Source organism: Aegilops tauschii, chromosome 5 (assembly GCF_002575655.3).
Source record: "Aegilops tauschii subsp. strangulata cultivar AL8/78 chromosome 5, Aet v6.0, whole genome shotgun sequence".
Classification (NCBI taxonomy): domain Eukaryota; kingdom Viridiplantae; phylum Streptophyta; class Magnoliopsida; order Poales; family Poaceae; genus Aegilops; species Aegilops tauschii.
The window spans coordinates 573,194,892-573,217,240 of NC_053039.3; the positions used below are offsets into that span (position 1 = coordinate 573,194,892).

At 44.6% G+C, this 22,349-nt stretch overlaps 2 protein-coding genes and 1 pseudogene across 2 annotated transcripts; 2 read left to right on the top strand and 1 right to left on the bottom strand.

The window, feature by feature from the left end:
* Positions 1-415: 415 nt before the first annotated feature.
* On the top strand, positions 416-4,082 carry LOC109747596 (uncharacterized; annotated as a pseudogene).
* A 1,229-nt stretch (positions 4,083-5,311) lies between these two features.
* Positions 5,312-8,906, top strand: LOC109747593 (uncharacterized). Its single transcript, XM_040391301.3, is given in 3 exon segments — positions 5,312-7,435; positions 7,437-8,229; positions 8,348-8,906. Coding segments are annotated over 3 exon segments (3,294 nt in total). The 3' UTR covers positions 8,725-8,906.
* A 2,092-nt stretch (positions 8,907-10,998) lies between these two features.
* On the bottom strand, positions 10,999-15,361 carry LOC109747601 (disease resistance protein Pik-2-like). The gene is made up of 3 exons (XM_020306632.2): positions 13,845-15,361; positions 11,358-13,387; positions 10,999-11,254 (listed from the first exon to the last, which is right to left on the bottom strand). Exons 1-2 carry the CDS (start codon positions 14,669-14,671, stop codon positions 11,404-11,406), a joined length of 2,811 nt encoding a protein of 936 aa, XP_020162221.1. The 5' UTR covers positions 14,672-15,361; the 3' UTR covers positions 10,999-11,254; positions 11,358-11,403.
* Between the last annotated feature and the right edge of the window lie 6,988 nt (positions 15,362-22,349).

Sequence of the window (22,349 nt, forward strand, 5' to 3'; positions counted from 1 at the left end):
TTCGTCTATTTTGGTTTTTTAGCTGAATATTTTAGGGGTTGTAGACACATGTATTGTGAACATTCACAAAAAAATTCGATATTTTTTGACACACCTAAAACTGATTTTTTTTTTTAACTGGTATCATGGGAGTATTGAGTGATTGTATCACCTGATACTCTCCCCCGCTCGTATCGGGTAAATTCCTGAGCGTGCGGTGCATGTTCGAGTCGCGTCGCTCTCGTTCGGCCCAAGATTTGGAATTTTTTCGACCAGTCAGCAAGACGTTTGCCTCGCACTGTGTTGCTATGCTTACCCGCCGTGTGGCCGCCGGCAAGGTGATTGATCGATGCGCTTGTGGCTCCGGAAAGGATGAGGTTCTGCAGAAAGTTCCTATAAATTCACCACTACCCTTGCTGTTCACACCACATACAGGCAAACAGCCCAGCCACCGAGCTCAATGGCCGCTCCATCTATGTCTGCCCACATTCCCATCTTTGTGATAGTCCTACTCTCGGCCGTCTCCTGTTCTTATCCCAGCCTGACCAACCGCAACGGTAGTGAAACTGATCTCGCCGCGCTTCTGGCTTTGAAAGCGCAGCTCGCCGACCCTCTCCGCATCCTTGCCGACAACTGGACAACCGGCACATCTTTCTGCCACTGGGTCGGTGTCTCATGCAGCCTGCGCCGACAACGTGTCACTGCTCTATCATTGGTGGATACGCGTCTCGTTGGCTCTCTGGCACCTCACATCGGTAACCTCTCTTTCCTTTCCATCCTTAACCTCACCAGCAACAATCTGATGGGCTCCATTCCAGTGGAACTTGGTAGGTTACATCGTCTTAGGTATCTCGATCTCATGAGAAATAGGTTTTCTGACGCCCTACCTACTACCCTTGGGAACCTCACAAGGCTTGTGCGCCTTCGTCTAGGTTACAATGAACTCTCGGGCCAGATCCGTCCTGGGATGTTAATCCGTATGCACAACCTTAAAGAAATTGTCCTGCACCAAAATGAATTAGGTGGCCAAATACCGTTGTATTTGTTCAACAATACACCTTCTTTGGCAGTCATCCATCTTGGAAATAACAGCCTGTCGGGTCCAATACCAACTGCTCTTGCATCCCTATCCATGCTTGAGGTCTTCAGTGTACAGCATAATCAACTCTCCGGTCTACTCCCACAAGCCATGTTCAACATGTCTAAGCTTCGAGTAATGGCATTCGAAGACTGCGGTAACCTAACTGGAATGATTCCGACCAATCAAAGTTTTAGCCTCCCAATGTTGCAATTTTTTACACTAGCTGGGAACAAATTTGCAGGGCGGTTTCCAATAGGGTTTGCATCATGTCAATACCTGCAAGCACTTGATTTGAGTCGTAACTCTTTTGTGGATGTTGTGCCAACATGGTTAGCCAAATTGTCACAACTAAAAAAGCTTTTATTGGGTTCTAATAACCTTACCGGATTCATCCCAGTTGCTCTTAGCAACCTCACTAGTCTTAGTATGCTAGCACTCGACAACGGTAATCTCAAAGGGGAGATTCCACATGAATTAGGTCTTATACATGAACTCTGGTATCTTAATCTTGGCCAGAATCAATTGACAGGTAAAATTCCTGATTCCCTTGGCAACTTATCAAAATTATCAACCCTAGGTTTGTATCGTAATCAATTGTCTGGCCAAGTACCAACAACATTTGAAAAAATCGTACATTTAAACAAGCTTGTGTTGAACCACAATAATTTAACGGGAAATCTAGACTTCTTGTCAGCTCTTTCCAAGTGTAGACAACTCCAAATCCTTGATATGTCGTCTAATTCTTTCACAGGTATCCTCCCTGGCTATGTGGGAAACCTTAGTACACAATTAAGCATGTTCATTGCACATAGTAACAAGTTAACATGTGGACTTCCGTTAGCGATTTCAAACCTAAGCAACATTTATCTGATAGATATTAGCAACAACCTATTCGTCGAGCCATCCCAGAATCCATCATTATGTTGGAAAATCTTGTACATCTTGATCTCTCCCACAATGATATGGCAGGCACTATCCCAACACAAATGGGTATGCTCATGAGTTTAGAACGTTTGTTTCTCCAGGCAAATAATTTTTTAGGTTCCATACCAAGCTTCTTTGGTAATCTTAGTTTGTTGGAAATTATTGACTTGTCCAATAACCAATTAAGTTCAACCATACCCGCGAGCCTTTTACACCTAGATAAACTTATCAAAATAGATCTTTCTCATAATTTATTTGTTGGTGCACTACGAGTTGATTTTTCTAGTTTAAGACAATCAAACTACATGGACATTTCTTCCAACTTCTTGATAGGAAGCATCCCTGACTCATTCGGACAAAACAATATGTTGATGAATCTTAATTTATCACATAATTGTTTCAAAGGCTCAATTCCAGGCACACTCGAAAAGCTAAAAAGTTTAGCATCATTAGACCTCTCATTCAATAATCTCTCTGGTACCATTCCCATATTCCTTGCCAACCTTACATATTTGACTAGCTTGAACCTCTCATTCAATAGTCTAGTAGGCCAAATACCGGAGGGGGGTGTTTTCTCAAACCTCACCCCACAGTCCTTGATTGGTAATGTTCGTCTACAGTGTTTACTTCCAGCACTCACATTAGCTTTTGGCGGCATTGTCATACCTTTATACCTATGTATTAGAAAGAAACTTAAGAAGGGAGATGTCAAAGCTTCTGTTGATCCAACTGGTGTCATAGATCATCAGATAGTCTCCTATCAAGAAATCATTCGCGCCACCAATAATTTTAGTGAGGATAACATGTTGGGATCTGGAAGCTTTGGAAACGTCTTCAAGGGACAACTGAGCAATGGCTTGGTGGTCGCGGTAAAAGTTATTGATATGCAGCTCGAGGAGGCCATCCGAAGCTTTGATGCGGAGTGTCAAGTGCTTCGAATGGCGCTACACCGCAACCTGATAAAGATACTCAACACATGTTCCAACCTTGACTTCAGAGCATTAGTGCTTCAGTACATGCCAAAAGGCAGCTTAGAGATGATCCTACACCGGTCTCAAAGTTCAGGTCACCTAGGGTTCCTTGAGAGACTAGGCATCATGATCGATGTGTCTATGGCAATGGAGTATCTGCACCATGAGCACTACGAGCTGATATTGCACTGTGACTTGAAGCCCAACAATGTGTTGTTTGACGATGAGATGACGGCGCATGTGGCTGACTTTGGCATTGCAAGGTTGATTCTAGATGACAATTCCACCATATGTGCGAGCATGCCTGGAACAGTTGGGTACATGGCACCAGGTACCTACTTAGTTTGCTCTTGTTATGTTTTCAACCATATACTTATTAAACCATTCATTTGTTCTGTCTACACCTAAAACAATATGGTTGAGCAACAACATTTTTATTTTATTGAGTAAAAAGCCTCAAGGAAAAGTGACGTGTTCAGCTATGGAATCATGCTCCTTGAAGTCTTCACCGGAAAAAGACCCACCGATGTCATGTTCGGCGCACAACTAACTCTTAGGCAGTGGGCTCATCGGGCATTTCCTGCGGATCTTGTCCAAGTCGTTGACGGCCAGCTTCTACACGACTCCTCAATTTCAGGTTGCAGATTGGACAATGGTTTTCTAGCATCGGTCTTTGAGGTTGGTTTGCGATGTTCCAGCGACTCTCCAGACCAGAGGATGACAATGCGTGACATGGTCGTAACACTGAAGAAGATCAAAGCCGAGTACACTAAACTGGTAGCAACTATGTCAAGTACTGCAGCATAGTGAACCGATCTCATGTGGTAGCTACTATGTGCTTGCTTAATTATGTATCGTCTATATATATTCTACATCTGCACTTAGAATAACCACACATAACTTCAGGTATCGGCAGGACTGAAATAAGTTGTATTGGAATGTATTATACATCATGCATGTATAGCTGTTTAGACACAGTTTTGTTCTCTGGCTGTGAGGAAACATTCTCGTTCCCTTTCGGTCATGAGCAAAACTGAACAAGACCAAAGAGAGGACATAGGAGTAAATCTTCTTCCTCCCGTTTGTTCCCAAAACTCTGAATACGAGTTCACATTTGGCATGCATAACTATATTTGGTCCTGATTCTCCTCTGTGTGAGAGCAGCATTGCGGCTCCCTTGCTATTGCTCTGACAGTTGCAGACTTTCTGAAATCTGAACATGACGAAAGAGATGAACAAGGGGTCTCTGTTTCTAGCCGCAGATGCTTGTAAGTAGTCAGCAAAACTGTGTTTGTACTGATACAGGAAGGCAATATTGATTCAGTTTACCGGGCCTCCGTAGATATTTGCATGGTTCAACAACGTGATTGTTCAGTGGGTACATCCGTACATGAGATTCAGTGATATCAATCCAGATTAGTGTGAACTCACTGAACTACTTATACATGTGTGTGTGCCGGAGTACATCTAGTTAATTCTCTTGCGGTGGGAGATGAGGTCACGTGCCACAACTTGGAGACGTCTTAAGGCGACTTGGATTGGAGTACTACTGAACCTGCTGATGTGATGATGGTTTAGGCTGTGCTGTTCTCGCAGTCGCAGGCCCGCTCCGTGGAAGTCATGGGGCTGCCAGTGGTGGATGGGAGGCAGATCGAAGGGTTGGAGGATGCGGATGACATCTTCATCAACTCGTTCCATGAACTCGGGGCCCCTTGCCCGTGCCCCCCACATGTTTGCTGATTTGCCCACCTGAAAGATGGATCAAAGATGAAATACGTGAATTTTCAAGTGTGGAAAGCAAGCCCTGGGCAAGTTGATGGACTTTGAGTTCAAGTTCCACTAAATTTCTGTGCTGCCTAACAAGTACCATATACCAGTTGGCCTAATTATTTTACTTCCTTGTTCGCGTGTATGAAATAGTTGAGAGACCTGCTATGCCATTATGCAATGCATCCTGAGTGCATCATTGATATTGCAGCTGTAAAATGTGAAGTTGGCCCGTACATTTGATATAATTTTGTAAGAACATATTCCATCCTTTTTCCATTTTGGAAATACTTCTACTGGTTCGTTTCTAATTGTCCTCTCAGTTTCTGTTGATCAGACTTTCACTATTTCCAGTATGGGGTTAAGAAATATCCAACAAGAAGGTAAGGGAAATAAGTCCTGTTGCAAGTTCCTCAAAATCAACATTTTGTTTCTACACGTTACTTATGGTGCCCGACAACTAGATTCCCCTTCTTTTGCACTGGCGGAGCTTTGTGAGGGCAAAACCAACCTTTTGTATCTACACGTTATTTGTTGTAGCCCATATAAACTCACCGCTACCCTTGATGTTCACTCCACACCCAGCTCAATGGCCGCTCCATCCATGTCTACCCGCATTCCCATCTTTGTGTTAGTCCTACTCTCGGCTGTGTCAGCTTCTTCTCCCAGTCCGATCAATGGCAATGGCAGTGACATCGACCTCGCCGCGCTGCTCGCTTTCAAAGTGCAGCTCGCCGACCCTCTCCACATCCTTGCTGACAACTGGACCACCAGCACGTCTTTCTGCCACTGGGTCGGCGTCTCGTGCAGTCGGCGTAGGCAACGTGTCACCGCTTTATCATTGGTGGATACACATCTTGTTGGATCTGTAGCTCCTCACATAGGTAACCTCTCTTTCCTTTCCATCCTCAACCTCACCCGCAACAATCTGACGGGCTCCATTCCGGTAGAACTTGGTAGGCTACGTCGTCTTAGGTATCTCCGTCTCATGGGAAATAGGTTTTCTGACTCCATACCTACTACCCTTGGGAACCTCACAAGGCTTGTGAGCCTTCGTCTGGGTCATAATGAACTCTCGGGCCAGATCCCTCCTCAGATGTTGGCCCATATGCACAACCTTAAAGAAATTGTCCTTAACCAAAATGAATTGATTGGACAAATACCATCGTATTTCTTCAACAACACACCTTCTATGGCATCCATCGATTTTGGAAATAACAGTCTGTCGGGTCCAATACCACAAGCAGTTGCATCCCTATCCATGCTTGAGTTCTTCAGTGTACAGTATAATCAATTCTCTGGTCTACTTCCACAAGCCATGTTCAACATGTCTAAGCTGCGAGTTATGGCGTTCGAAGAATGCGCTAACCTAACTGGAATGATTCCGAGCAATCAAAGTTTTAGCCTCCCAATGTTGCAACTTTTCACACTAGCCGGGAACAAATTTGCCGGTCGGTTTCCAATAGGCTTAGCATCATGCCAGTACCTGCAAACACTTGATTTGAGTGATAACTCTTTTGTGGATGTTGTGCCAACATGGTTAGCCAAATTGCCAAAACTCAGAGTGCTTGACTTCGGTTCTAATAACCTTACTGGCTTCATCCCAGTTGCTTTTAGCAATCTCACTAGTCTTAATGCACTAGCACTCGACAACGGCAATCTTAAAGGGGAGATTCCACCTAATTTAGGTCATATACATGAACTCTCGTATCTTAATCTTGCCTCCAATCAATTGACAGGTAAAATTCCTGCTGCCCTCGGCAATTTATCGAAATTATCAAGCCTAAGTTTGTCTCATAATCAATTGTCTGGCCAAGTACCAACAACACTGGGAAAAATCGTAGCTTTAAACAAGCTTCTATTCCACACAAATAATTTAGAAGGAAATCTAGACTTCTTGTCAGCTCTTTCCAAGTGTAGACAACTCCAAATCCTTGATATGGGGTCTAATTCTTTCACGGGTGTCCTCCCTAGCTATGTGGGAAACCTCAGTACACAATTAACCATGTTCATTGCACGTGATAACAAGTTAACAGGTGGACTTCCATTAGCGATTTCAAACCTAAGCAACATTTATCTGATAGATATTAGCAACAACCGATTCACTGAGCCCATTCCAGAATCCATTGTTATGTTGGAAAATCTTGTACATCTTGATCTCTCCCATAATGATATGTTAGGCCCTATCACAACACAAATGGGTATGCTCATGAGTTTAGAACGTTTGTTTCTCCAAGCAAAAATTTTTTTAGGATCCATACCAAGCTGCTTTGGTAACCTAAGTTTGTTGGAAATTATTAACTTGTCCAATAACCAATTAGGTTCAACCATACCGGCTAGCCTTTTCCACCTAGATAAACTTATCCAACTAGATCTTTCCCACAATTTATTTGTTGGTGCACTACAAGTCAATTTTTCTAGTTTAAGACAAGCAAACTACATGGACATTTCTTCCAACTTCTTGATAGGAAGCATCCCAGAATCATTCGGACAACTCAATATGTTGACAAACCTGAATTTATCACATAATTATTTCAAAGGCTCAATTCCAGGCACACTCGAAAAGCTAAAAAGTTTAGCATCATTAGACCTGTCATTTAACAGTCTCTCTGGCACGATTCCCATATTCCTTGCCAAGTTTACATATTTGATTATCTTGAACCTCTCATTCAATAGTCTAGCAGGCCAAATACCAGAGGGGGGGTGTTTTCTCAAACCTCACCTCGCAGTCCTTGATTGGGAATGCTCGTCTATGTGGAGCCCCGCGCCTAGGATTTCCACCATGCTTCGACAAATCTCGCTCAAGTAATAGACACTTGCTACAATGTTTACTTCCAACACTCGCATTAGCTTTTGGCGCCATTGTCATTTCTTTATACCTATGTATCAAAAAGGAACTTAAGAAGGGAGACGTCAAAGCTTCTATTGCTCCAATTGCTGTCATAGACCATCAGATAGTCTCCTATCAAGAAATCATTCGCGCCACCAATAATTTTAGTGAGGAAAATATGTTGGGATCTGGAAGCTTTGGAAAAGTCTTCAAGGGACAACTAAGCAATGGCTTGGTGGTCGCGGTAAAAGTTATTAACATGCAGCTCGAGGAGGCCATCCGAAGCTTTGATGTGGAGTGTCAAGTGCTTCGAATGGCGCTACACCGCAACCTGATAAAAATACTCAACACATGTTCAAACCTTGACTTCAGAGCACTAGTGCTTCAGTACATGCCAAAAGGCAGCTTAGAGATGATCCTACGTCGGTCTCAGAGTTCATGTCACCTAGGGTTCCTTGAAAGACTAGGCATCATGCTCGATGTGTCTATGGCGATGGAATATCTACACCATGAGCACTACGAGCTGATATTGCACTGTGACTTGAAGCCTAGCAATGTGTTGTTTGACGATGAGATGACGGCACATGTGGCTGACTTTGGCATTGCAAGGTTGATTCTAGATGACAACTCCATGATATGTGGGAGTATGCCTGGAACAGTTGGGTACATGGCATCAGGTACCTAATTAGCTTGCTCTTGTGATGTTTTCATCCATATACTTATTAAACCAGTAATGATTGCGTCTATAGTAGAGCAAGCATGTTTCAAATTTTCATTTATGTTCCTGTTGAGCAGAGTACGGATCACTTGGAAAAGCCTCAAGGAAGAGCGACGTGTTTAGTTACGGAATCATGCTCCTTGAAGTCTTCACCGGAAGAAGGCCCACCGATGTCATGTTCGGCACACAACTAACCCTTAGGCAGTGGGTTCATCATTCATTTCCTGCTGAGCTTGTCCGAGTCGTCGATGGTCAGCATCTGCAAGGCTCCTCTCTTTCAAGTTGCAGGTTGGACGATGGAATTCTTGCATCGGTCTTTGAGGTGGGTTTGCGATGTTCCAGTGACTCTCCACGGCAGAGGATGACAATGCGCGACGTGGTCGTGACGCTAAAGAAGATCAAAGCCGAGTACACCAAACTTGTAGCAACTATGTCAACTAGTTCATCACAGTGAACGAGTTCATGTGCTTATGTCTCCTCTGTATGTTTTTTCTTTGCGAAATGGATCATCTATATCTATTCTACTTCTGTACTTAGAATAACCACGTAACTTCATGTATGAGCAGGAATGAAATAAGTTGCATCGGGCTGTATTTATACTACATTTGATAAAGCTATTTAGGCACGGTTTTCTTCTCTCCTATTGTGAGAGTCGCATTGCGGTTCCCTTTTAATCATGAACAAAACAGAACAAGACCAAAAAGAGGAGCTTATCTTCTTCCTCCCTTCTGTTCCCAAAACTGAAAATTTGGCATCTCTGATCATCCTAGCTGTTTTCTCTCGCTTGGCCCCACCTAGGATTTTGTTCACGCTCCACCACTGGGCGTCATCACCAATAGCGTGCTGCGTACTGAGTAGTTGGGAGCATCAGCACAGCACCTTTTGCCGAGAACTGTTCTCAGCAAAGCATTTGCCGAGTTTTTTTTTTTACTCCTTCACCGATTGGAACCGGCACTCGGTAAAGCAGTGGATTCCAGTAGTGACAAGAGCAGAGCAGAAAAAACAGAGTAGTAAAACAGAGGAGACACACAAGCTCTATATGTCCCGGCAACGAATGCCCCCTTTATTTTCCCTTCCTCTTTTAACTGCATGCCCACATATATGGGTTTATTAAATAGCCAACTCCACAGCCGACTATCCAATGAACCGCCTGAATCGCAGTCACTTAATTTGGTCCAAGTACTCCTTGGCAACAGTTGTTGGCAAACTGCAACTCCACTCTGCACCATGCAGCAGATTCGTAGCAGTTCCGTACTCCGTCACACAACTAATGTGCGCCGTTCGCACTCAACTCCAACAAATTTAAGGCTAACCCTCGTGGTTGGTCTCTAGCAGGCACGGGCTTGTGCTAGTGTATGAAAGAATGCAGACATGTGTTGAAAAAAAAAGTAGACACCAGAACAAATATTTCAAAAAAAAAAATTTAATCATCCAATTAAAAAATGTACAATATGTATAATAAAATGTTTCCGATGACTACGAAAACTTTGCATTGTAATGGCGTGTGAAGCGCATATGGAAGGGGCATGGTGAAATAAAGAAGTCTGGGAATCACGAAATAGAAGAAAAAGTGCACTCCGTGAGAAATGTGGAGAATAGCCATCCATTTTTACCATCAAATAAAGTTGACTACATATCTGATCCCTCAGTTAAGCAAAATTATATATGAGAAAATGTAGACATGTGTTGAAGAAAAAGGGGGAAAAAGAAGAAAAAAAAACCCTATGAAAACTAAAAAAGAAACAAAAGAAAATGAAGAAAATAATGGGGACCAGTGAAAGTCAAAGAAAGAAACAAAATAAAACAGAAGCAACAAAGAAAAACAGAGAAAGCTGCAAAACCCGATAAGAAAACAAAGAAAAACTAATGAGAAACCATAAAGAAAATACACTGAAAAAGAGAAGAAAAGAAAACCAATGATACCGTAAAAAATAAATAAAAAATAATGAAAGAAAACCCAAAAAAACTGGACCACTCTAGCCATTGTTCAAGAAAAAAGAAAATGAAAAACTAGTCTACAACGACCGAACAAGTCTGAACACCGGAGGCGAACCGGTCCGAGCGAGCGAACGAGTCCGACCGAACGAGCGCCCATGGCGAGGCGAGCTATCATCTCGCTAGCCGTTTCAGCACAAAATTGCTGCACTTTTGGAACAAATGGAAGCCCAGACCCAGTTTTCATTTATGTGATGTAGAGGCATAAGCAACGACGATACAGCAGCTATAGGCGTCCATTTACTTATCCAGCCACTGAGACCAATCAAGGTACTGGGAATCAGTACGACATTTACCTCAGGAAGTATTCAGCACAAACATTCCCGACTAAAATAGATGTTAGGTCATACCAAACTAATTAAACAGCTGAAAGACAGTAAAAAATGCTCGGGAAAAATAATCCATAATCCCGAATGCAGATCAGATCTCATGTGCTACTCATTAAAGGAAGCATTCAAACACAGCGTTTTTGGAGGTGTCCCATGTTTGAACTTCGTTTTTCATGTCTTGGTCTTAAGAGATGCGCATTTCAAGCCTCCTTCAGCTCGTGTGTTGAAATCAAATCCAGAAAGGCTGTGTGTTGAAATCAAATCCAGAAAAATAATACATGTACACTACTTCAGATAAGGAGCTCACAAAAGGACCAGGTAATCGAGCTACTAGACGCATTCAGATAACTAAATCATGCATGTTCAGCAAAAAAATTGTCCATACGACGCCTCGGTCTTAATACTCGAGCGAGCAAAGGCAGAATCAATATTACATCTCTATCTAGAAGAGTATTCAGAAGAAATCATCCACACTCCAGATGCCCAAACAGAGAAATTATGTCTTGATAATTGTGAAAAGTAAATAATGGGAATTCAATGTAGCAATTAGCAACCAGACCACTCTCACCGTCTTTCTGAATGTGACCATCACCGTGCTTCAGGCCTTCCTTCAGTATGCCACTCCAAGTCTCCAAGTAACCCAGCCAGCCGCATATCATCCTATATAGCAGTGCCAAAATAAATTTTAGAAGCCAAAATCATTTTTGGATAAAAGATGCATTTTAATGGTAAAAGAAAGAATGGTCACAGTCTGTATTAATACCTCTTGCAGTTGGGATGAGGATCATTCCACTCGGAAGATGAGCATCTTAATTCTCATCGGTGCCACCAATGTCTTCACTACGCCTGTATTTCCACCAAATAATAATTCTGGGATGGTTTGGATGTGCACCTGCTTCAGCCCTGATCGCAGCCTCTGCAGCCTTGCTCTCGGAAGGTGTAGCGCCCCTATTGTCAAGCGGTGCCGTTGCTTCTTTAAGACATGTGAGATGCTCAATGCCTAAATAGAAGCCATATGTTTTTCCCACTGACACATTGATAAGCAAACCAAGTTCCTTAAGCTTGGGCATAGCCCCTTTGACAAATGTAACGTATGCTGACGCATAATTACTATGGATGGTAAACTGCTTCAGAATTGGGAATCCTCGGACTATAACCCTATCATCAGATCTTTTTTTGAACCATAGTTTTAGGCAAAGTAAGGACGGGAGCTCCCCAAGAGTGTGCAGGCCCTCCTCTGTTAATTCAGCTAAATTGATGTCTAGGAAAGAAAGGCTGGTGAGTGCTGGAGCAATCCACTCTGGAACTTTTGTGAAATAATAGTCACAGCTGGACATACAAAATTCTTGAAGGGAAAATGGCAGTGGGGACCAAGACCCTAAGAACTCGAGGAAACCACGATAGCTGGTTATCTGTAAAGACCGGAGCTTGCAGCTGCCAAGCTTGCACAGTGAGGAAAGTAACATTTCTTCATGCCTCCTGAACTCGTCAGATTCTCCACCATCGAGAGATATATCAATTTCCTCCAAACCTGGCAGGTTCCCAAGATCCTCCACGGCATCTGCTGGACTCTCGGTAATACTAAAGCCTGATATCCCCCGTAAGTTCCTCATATTTCCAATCTTCTTTGGTATAATTGTCCAACCTCCAGCAATTAGGTGTTGTAGTTTGGTCAGCTGAGCGAATCCAGTTGGCAACTCTTCTACTGTTGTAGCTCCAAAATGCAGGGTCTCTAGGTCACGTAGCAACATGATCTCTGACGGTAGCTTTGAAATTCTCATGGCTGGAAAGTTTAGGTACTTTAGTTGGAGCAATTTGCCAATATTTCTCATATCATACTCTTCCAAACCCTCACAACCTTCAAAATCCAGTACACGTAGAGCTTCAAATTTAGCAAGACTAGGCAAGTGTTTGATGCAAGCTGACGATGTTACTGTCAGAGATCGAACATGGCTTAGATCTTCTTGTGCGAGTAAATGTGCAAGCTCATGATCAATGTGCTGGATTGATAGCCGCCGAATAAAACCTTGACGATTTGCCAAACTCGTTTGGCCCCCACCTAACACAACAATGAAATTATCTTCATTTGATTTTGAAATAATAATTTCTAGCATCATGTCATGGACTCGGCAAGCACGAGCCTTGCCATCATAGCCAACGTCCTCAGGCTGTACCATGCTTTTGTTGACAAGCTCATAGAAATATCTCTCAGCGACTTCTTGCCGGCTTTGTCCACGCTCTTCAGAGATAAACCCTTCCGCTATCCACCGCCTCACTAACCTTTTTCGATCAATCACATAATCCTCGGGGAATACACTCAAATACAATAAACATGTCTTGAGATTAGGTGGAAGATCATTGTAGCTAAGTAATAGTATCTTACTCATTCCCTCCAAACTCTGGTTATTTTCCAGTGCAGAACCAATTGATCTTCTAATCTTCTCCCACTCCTCCTTGACAGCTGGTCTATTTGCTAACAAACTAGATATACTAACAATTGCCAGTGGTAGGCCTCCACATTTTTTCAGGATTTCATTTGAACTTTCTTTCAGCATATCAGGGCAGTTGTCCTCAGAGCCAAAAATTCTTCTCAGAAACAATCTTTCGGAGTGAAGATCACCTAGGGCTGCCATTTCATAGACACGGTCATCACTACCAGGACAACATGATCTTGCCACATCAATAATGCGTGTGGTAGTTATAATTCTGCTAGAACAATTATTGTCTGGAAAAGCACACTTGATATTGCTCCATGCTTGGGTAGACCATATATCATCCACTACGACAAGATACCTAATAAATAGTAGCAGATGATGTTAGCTGATTTTTAAAAGGAATTCAACTACAAAAATAAACATGCAGTTAAACTCCAATGATGCAAATGCTTCATGTACTGGAGTGGTTAACAAGTGGGACACACTTCTTGGTTCTTGCTTATGTTTCCATCTATATTTCATCACACACCACTTCAATACAATTTAAGTGGAACACTAGTGCTCATTCACAAAAACAATGTTTATCTGTTATATTTTTATCTGCAAACATTGTTTCTTAATGCTTATTTAAATATTGTATATGGAATATATTCTAATACAAGTGACAAGGATGAATTGCACATGTCACAATTGTGCTCTGTATTTCTTCACGTGAAAAATATAACTGTACATGAAAGAGTAACCAGTAACTACCAAAAATTGTGAAAACATTTGCATGGAATGTTCTGAAAAATAACAACAGAAGTTAAAGTTACCTTTTATCTTTTAGCAGTTCTCTTAGCTTTGCAATGGATGTCGCTTCGTCCCAAATTTCAATATCTTTTCTGAATTCATGAGGGCAAGGCACTTTGTAGATCAAATCCTTGATAATATTCTTTATAATTGGCTTTTGTGAGACTGATACAAAAGCCCGGCAATCGAAATGCCCTTCAATCTTGCGATAGACCTCATTTGCGAGTGTTGTCTTTCCTAATCCACCAAATCCAACAATTGACAACACCTTAGGATCCTTGGTGGAGCTGTTTGCTTCTTCTTTCAACATCCACTTGACAAGATCATCTCTTGGACCCTCCACACCCACAAGGTGTGCCTCCTCCGCAAACAGAGCACACAGCCGAGGATCCACGGCGGCATGCTCAGTCTTGCAACAAGCAGTCTCACTCAGCTTGTAACTATCCTTGAGCTCCTTCACATGCTTGATGCGGGCCTTGAGCTCCTCGATCTGGTCGGCAATTCCACAGCGAGAATCAAGCGTCTTGAGTAACAGAGCGGTGCTGCGGAAGAACTCCTTGAAGCCGCCGTGGCGCCCGTGTTTGCCGAGGTGGCGGATGAACTTGTCGATGCAATCCTCGGTATCGTACGCCAGCTCCCTGAGCAGCGATATCCACGCCTTCACCTGGACGCCCGGATCTTCGAGCATCGTGTACTCCTGGAGCGCGGCGTGCATGCTGGTCAGCTCGGCCTGGAGGGAGAGGATGTCCTTGCGGACGCCTCGCACGCGGCCGAACTTGCCGGCGAGCAGGTCGGCGAGCTTCCCCAGCAGCGGACCCAGCACGCCATGCGCGGCGCTCACCACTGACATCGATGAAGCCCCCTAGCTCACCACTGCATCTATGTAAGTCGTTGTGTGTTTGTGCTGCTGGGTGTGGAGAAAACAGATCGATCAATGGGTGTGGTGGGCAGCAGGAATCGATATATTTCGTGGTGCAGTGATGCGCATTTGGGAGGAGACGGCGGCGGAGGAGGGAGTGGGTGAGCAGGAGGTGGCGGCGGTGGGGGAGTAGAGGACTGAGGAGTGACGAGGACGAGCTAGGGTTGGCAGGCCCGTTCCGTAGAGCACAGCACAGCAGTGGAATACCCAGCCGAGCGACGGTCCCTCGATCAACATTATTGATCACTTCACGGCAAATTGATCAGACGTAAATGTATGAGCACTTTGCCCACCGGTGATGCTCGTATACAGTTTAAAACTAATTTAAGCAAACACAAATTTCATCAAACATGATTGATTTCAGCAAACACAAATTGTTCCGGTGTGTTGGTCCTTTAGGGTTTTAGCACGACAACTTCTTGACTGTCTACTATAATAAGGTTTTCTCGGCTCCCGTAAGGAAGGGGCGACGACGGCGGCACGCCTTCGACTCGCTTCAATGTTTGTAGTCGTCTTTAGGTGGTCTACGGACCTGGATGTATTTCATTTTACTTCTGATGTTCCTTGTACTACCATGATGTTTGGTGAATAAATTGAAAGTTTTTCTCGCAAAGAAAAAAAAAGAACACGGACAAGTGCAGCTGGAAAACGAAGAAGCAACTAATTTTTTTAGAGCATCTACAACTAAACTTGCTTAAGTTGGCTCCCCATACGTCCGCAGATGTGCCCGGTCAGTGCCCGGACACGTCCGTTTTGAACCTCACTTTCCTTGCAAAACAACCGTACTTTTCATACTATCCTTATATTGTCCGGTCACATACATATGTTTGATGGAGAGGAAGAGAAAAAAAATAAAGAATAAGAAAGAGAAAAGTGGCATGTGGTGAGCCAAATCCTACGTGGCACCCTGCCTGACACGTCCAAACATCCCAATATCCATGGGCGGAGGGATTGGTTCAAGACCAGGGCCACAGGCTGCTGCAACGTTGCTACAGTGCGCACACTGGTAGAGTAACGAGGCAATGCTTCTTCATGCCCCGGGACCACCCCCCGGGGCTTTGATCCGCCACTGCCAATATCCTCCCTATATATGGCTTGAATATGGGAATTTGTGGCTTGGACATGGTCACACAAAATGAGGATTACGGTTGGATGAGTTTTTCTATTCTTTCTGCTGTCCAGATAGTGACCGGGCTGTTCTGATGAGACCTTTGAATGCTTCGGTTGTGGATGCTCTTAGCTAGGCTGGACGACAATGGATATGAAATGGTGCGGAGGAATAAACCTCTTCCTCTAAGAATAGGTAATGAGGGCTGGCATGTGCAGCGCATGAGAGCATCTCCACTCGCTCCCCCAACAGGACCCCATCACCTTTTTTATCGTCGGCTCTGAAAAATCGGCCGTCGCGCCCCAAGAAGCCCAATTTTTACCGGTTAGGGCCGAAATTGGCGTCGGTGGACCCAGGCCGAACCTGATGCGCTGGGGGCGCTCGGGGCCGTCGGGAAACGTTTTTGGCGCGAAAGCCTGGTGGACCCGCCGAGTCAGTGACTGGGCGACGCCGAGAATCTTCGTCGTGCTCATCGCCTCGGTTTCCACCAGGAATCAATGCGAGGCAGCTGCCGGTCAGCCTTCCATTGATTCAGGGGCGTCGCAACGAAGGCGCACCCCCATCCTGCATGTCCCGCCCCCTCCCGCCACGCGTCCACACAGCTGCCGCCCGCTCGCCGCCCACTCACCCCTATAAAAGTCGCCCCTCCCTTGCTGCCGCTGGACGCACACTTGCTCGCCACAGCTTCTCTCTCTCGCCGCTGACGCCCCTCTCTTCTTCGCCGTCGACGCCCTCTCTCCCTTTCTCAAGTCGCGAGCATGGCCGAGCACTTCCCCTGCGACGGGCCGGCGGCTAACGGCTTCGGTCGCCGCCACCTGCATGAGGCGGAGGCTCGCCTCCTCTACGAGGCGTACTACCCAGTGCCGGCCGACATGCGGGTGGCGGGATCGTGGAGGCTCATCGCCAGCGAAGTCCCGGTGCCACCGCCGCCCGCCGGTGCTGAAGGCCGTGCCGAGAGCGCGCGAATCTGGTCGTCTCTGCCAGAGCACACGCGGCAACAACCAAGGTACGCTCCCGACAGCCACAATTTGTGGACGGCGTACTTCGAGCGTCGCCATGCCGAGTAACTCACGTCCACGAATGGTGTTGAATCCCGCCGACGCCACAACTCCGAGGACCGGCGTCAATGGTGGGGCGTCCCCGGGCACACTCTCGAAGCCGTCCTCGAGTACATCGAGGCCGACAACTCGCCACAGATGGAGTACCCGGTGGCCCCGTCCTTCTCTCGCCGCCGCGGTAGTTCCTGGACGCCGAGGCGAATGGAGACGGCGTCGTTGTCCTCCTTGGGTTCCCGTTCCTCCAGGTCGCCGCTCCTCCCCGTCAAGCCGGAGCTGCGGGAGACACCGCTCGGGCGGCGCACCCGCAGCGGGCCCTTGTCATCAACAAGGGCGATAGTGTCCCTTCTCCTCCCTTCTCCCGCCTCGTCAAGCCGAAGACCGAGCTGACGCTCCTTCACGTGAAGAAGGAGCACGAGGCCGTGGCTGCCGACCTAGAGGACGGCTTGGCGTGGTCACGCCAGGACTATGTCTGGGAGGAATTGGAGCGCCAGTGCCGTGCTCTGGAGGAGATCGCCACGCGGCGCCGCGGCCACGACGAGGGTGGCCTCGTCATCCTCGACGACAACAACGAGGAGGCACTGGCGCGACCAACCCCACCTGCATCGGCGACGCGGGTCAGCGGTGCAGCAAAGACAGCGGTGGCGGCGTGCAGGACGACGGCGGCAGCGACCACAGCGACTACCCCGCCTTCTACAAGCTCCTCGGCATGTAGAAAGGCTCGGGCGGCGGCGGGCGCCAATGTTTTTTAATATTTTTATTATGTCTTTTTGTTATGTATAAATATGAATGAAACCCGCCGAATATAAATGAAACCTGCCTAAATTTAGCCGAATTTGTGTCTTTTTTCGTCTAATTTTAGCCGAACTTCAAATCAAAAAACGGTGTCTCGAGGCCATCCTGGGATGTGGTTGGGAACCCGACCGCCCCCACTATCAAATAGCGCCGGCTAGCCTCAAGAGGCGCTATTTTAGTCCCTGGGGCGCCTTACGGCTGGAGATGCTCTGAGGTAAGTGGAACCCGAGGTAAGTAGGGCTAAGCGTAACCGTATTAAAACAACCCATGTCAGGTTTCCGACAGGGTAGCTCCTGTTTATAAGCACGAAAAGAACCTTTAACCCATGAGCAGCGGAGAACGAGGAGGAGCAACAATTATTTCCTACAAAACTTTTGTTTGGTTCACACAACAACGGCTGGCACATGAAAGTTCACGCCCTAGCATGTGCACCGCACAAACTTTTCAAGAACAGCCCGTGCCTGATCCCAGCTGGAAGAGCCTTGTATATAGTATACATTACTCGTAGTAGTACTCCATTCACGTTAGTAAAACGAAAACACAAATTATACCGTCAGTCATGCATTCTAACGGCCATTTCTAGCTACTTTTCCTTACGTGGATGGCACCAACTTAAACGTCAGATTTTCATCAGAGAAACCAGTTGTGTTGTGGTACTGCACAAAGTTGTCTCTCTCTTATTTGTGTGCTTGTGTGCTTGTAGCCGGGAATAACCAGGCAACTAAATTGGTGTTGCAAGTTACAAGGAAATAGCTCGGACAAGTTCAGCTAGCAGGAAAAATGAAGAGGAGCAAGCGGCAGATTCTCTTTGGGCTCAGCTAACGGTGGCAGCCACGTGAATGATCACGCTGTAGCATGTGCATCCACATCGAAGGAGCCAAACTAATGCTTGGTGCCAGAGAGCACCGGTACTTAATTCACGTTTTGGTGAGCTTTTGTTGACTCACCTAATCACGATGCATGCATATGCATGGGTCCATTTAGCAAAGTGAGACATGGACGCGGTGTTTTGTGCTTTGGAGCCGGCTGGAAAGAACCAGGAAACTGGGTGGTGCGCATTGAGTAGTTGCAAGAGCTTTTCTTGGCCTCACCCAACGAACGGTGGCTAGCATGTTATATACAGAAAATGTTGCAAGTAAACCAGTAAAGTATTCAGTCCATATATTACACCAAGAGCTGAACCGCTGACATATACAGAAGACATTCTGTTGGCGTGGATTTTTTGAGGTTTTGATGGATTTTTTGTGGTTTTGGTAAAATCTGCAGATATATTATCGATGATCGATCAAGATAGAGCATCAGTGCATCAAATTGGATCATCACCACCGGTACTCTAGTGATGGCTTTCACTGCTAGCTACAGGCGGGTTTGGTACTTGGGCCGGCCAGATTTGCAGCACCGGCTCTCAAGTGATGCTTTTGACTCGCTTCTACACCACTATTCAGGGTCTGATGGTCGCTAATTCTGAGTGGATGATAAGCTTTCAACTGGCTAAAGGAATTGTTCAATGATGGAAGTGAAAACAGAAATTCCGGCAAAAGATAGCAGAACACTACTAGGAAAAATGCTAGCAATAGCGCGGGGTTTTACCTTACAACTAAACTTTAGCAGTAGCGTGGGATTACCAGCGCAACCGCTAGCCATACATATAGCAGTAACGTGCTTGCTAAACAGCGTTGTTGGTAATATCAGCAGCGCTGCTACCAAAAGTGCGCTACTGCTAAACGCCTAAACCCACGCTACTGCTACGTGCACGCCCCGCGCTACTGCTAATATTTCCTCCTTTTTCTGCAGCATATTGTTGTTGTATTTGTACAGGTTTAATACAGTAGTCTCATCATATGATTTTATGATCATGATGAGTTATTATATCAGTGGGTGAAAGGGACGTGGATTAGATTCAAGTGGAGGCAACATGGTGCAGATCCAAAGTACTACTATTCCATACATTCAAGTAGAGGCAACATGGTGCAGATCCAAAGTAATACTATTCCAAACTTCATCACTTTAGTTTGGATTAGTAGTACTTTCGATCTGCACCATATTGCCTCCACTTAAATCTAATTCACGTTATTTCACCCACTGGTTGGTGTGTGTGTGTACAATAACTCATGATGACCATAATGATATAACAACTCAGCATTATCATCATAATAATAACTCATCATCGTTATCATAATAACAAGTCATACTAATCGTCATCATAGTCATCTAACAACTTCTACTCGTTATAACAATAACAAGTCATACTCATCATCATCATCATAGTCATCTAACCAACCCTAGTTAATTGTTCTTAGAACATGATCATGAGTATCAGCTAGGACCTGCTACCCTCTCTAAGTTAAAATAGCATAAAACAACATAGCTCCTGACTCTCCATTATAGAGAACAAAGATTATCCTGTCTCCAATTTGTGGGCTTCGCACCATGTTGCCTCCAAGTAGCTCCCATGTGGTTATTCATAACTTTTTTCCATTCTTTGATTGTGAGGTGATCATCTCTTTTAGAAATAGTGTATGCGCACAATGGAGAACCGTAGGCAGACTTGGCCGTAAGCTCATGATATCAATGTCACCTTTCGTATGCATCAGATGAGGCAAACAATCCTTCAGAATTTTCTATTGAAGAGAATAATAATAACGTATTAATCAATGTAGTTTAACTTTAATTAGAAGAATGTATGTGAAAGATGCACCGGTGTCAAAATAGTAAAAAAAATCTTACCATGACATCTCCATGGATGTTGCCGTAGTTCAACACTCTGACTAGTGGCACCTATTGACCATAATGTGGAGGAATTTCATAATTCTTATGGAAAATCTAAAAATCAATAATAAATGAGACAAGATGATCTTTCTCCTCGCAAGTTAGTTCAGATCCATCAGTGTAGTAGGTTTTGTCTACTACTTTCCGTACATTTTTTGAAGAATGAAAATAAGCTGTCAATGAAAATAAGCCATCAACTATTTTTTAAATAAACAATATAAATTACTTAATAAATATGTTTGAGAAACTCACATAGGGAAATGGACGCGTATCAACATCGACACAAATGTCGATATTATCGGCATCGATATTATCTTCGTCGATGTCATCTTCAGGATCACCAAGATCGAAGGTGACATGCGTACCCTCCTAAAAACCATACGCCTTGCATAGTGCTGCCCAATTCGAGCAACCCAAATCGGAGTAGGACACCGTATTGTATAGCTTTACATCAAAAGCATAACCATGATGGGTCCTGAGGTGAACTCTCTTTATCTCCATATTCTCATGATCTTCGAAATGCAGCTTCTTCAAGACATAACATCTTGCATGGAAGGAGATGCACTAGTCGAATTGTAGAAAGCGAAAATTACATGTTGAAGAAGCATAAGTCATGCTTAATTACGAAAAAAGACTTGTCATCGTTGCATACTATATATACATCAAAGGTCTTGTCGAGCTAAATACTGAAGCACCGACCATCTTACAGGTGAGGCCTATTGCACAGACCCTAGTTGTTGATGCAGTAGTCGCACTCAGGGATCCTATCGTCCTCAGACATTTCCTATGTTCATAATTCAAAGATTAAACTTCTGAAATTCAATATATGTAATACAAAAACTAAATAAGATCATTATTATTCATCACGGGTTGATTGTCGGTTATGTCGAGTCTTTTTCTCGAAAACTCTCATCTAATGTGGTGCATATGGTGGACACTCCCCAACAGATATTTCGACCGTCGGTGATGGTCGCTTCCCCTCCTCTCGTGCATTACCAAGGTATATCACGAGCAGAAGGAAAAGGAAGCGACCCCCGCGAAAACAGTCGGGATTCTTCCTCTCTGACATTTGCGACTATCGGTAATGGAAGCTCCTACGTTCATTTGAAAGTGCATTACACCAAAATGTCTAGTACCTTCAAATGAAGAAGAAGCTCCCCTCACGACAACGGTCGAGATTCTTCTTCTCTCATATATGGTGGACACTCTCCCTCACTGTTTTTTTAATGTCATGTATGGAGCCCCGACAGACTTAAAATCAAGCCAAAATGTCATTTAATTCGGGCAAATCCAAGGCACTCGATATTTTCTACATTCTAGCAGAAGCCATCCTAAAATTCACAGAAAAATACGGCATGACCTTTGCTAAAATAGGACATATCGAGCGCCTGAAATTTGCTGGAACGGAAATGAATCAACACTCCGGCAAAACATAGGCCACTCGGAGGTGTTCCCTGCAAACATAGGCCACTTGGGCAAGCACATATCCTTCATTTTCCAAATATTCATGTGCGACATCACTAGTAGTACACAAAACTACATATGACATGTCTAAATCTTCATCATATTTGAGCAACACTAGTACACAACACTAGATATACATGTTTATTACTCACTATAGACGATGGATGTCGAGGATGCGGGTGTCGTCGGTGATCTTCTGGGCGTCGTCGACCGGCTCGTCGGTGATATACCCTGCGCCACACATGTGCATTTATATAGAAAATTTCAAACTTGGTATGCTCATTGCATTTCAGTGGTTTAATTTTGACATCAAGCATAACTTTTTTTTACGAAACCATTTCATTTCATTAGGTCTCTCTTTCTCTCTCTCTCCCTCTCTCTCTCTCTCAAAATTCACTAGGCATCAACTATACATCCA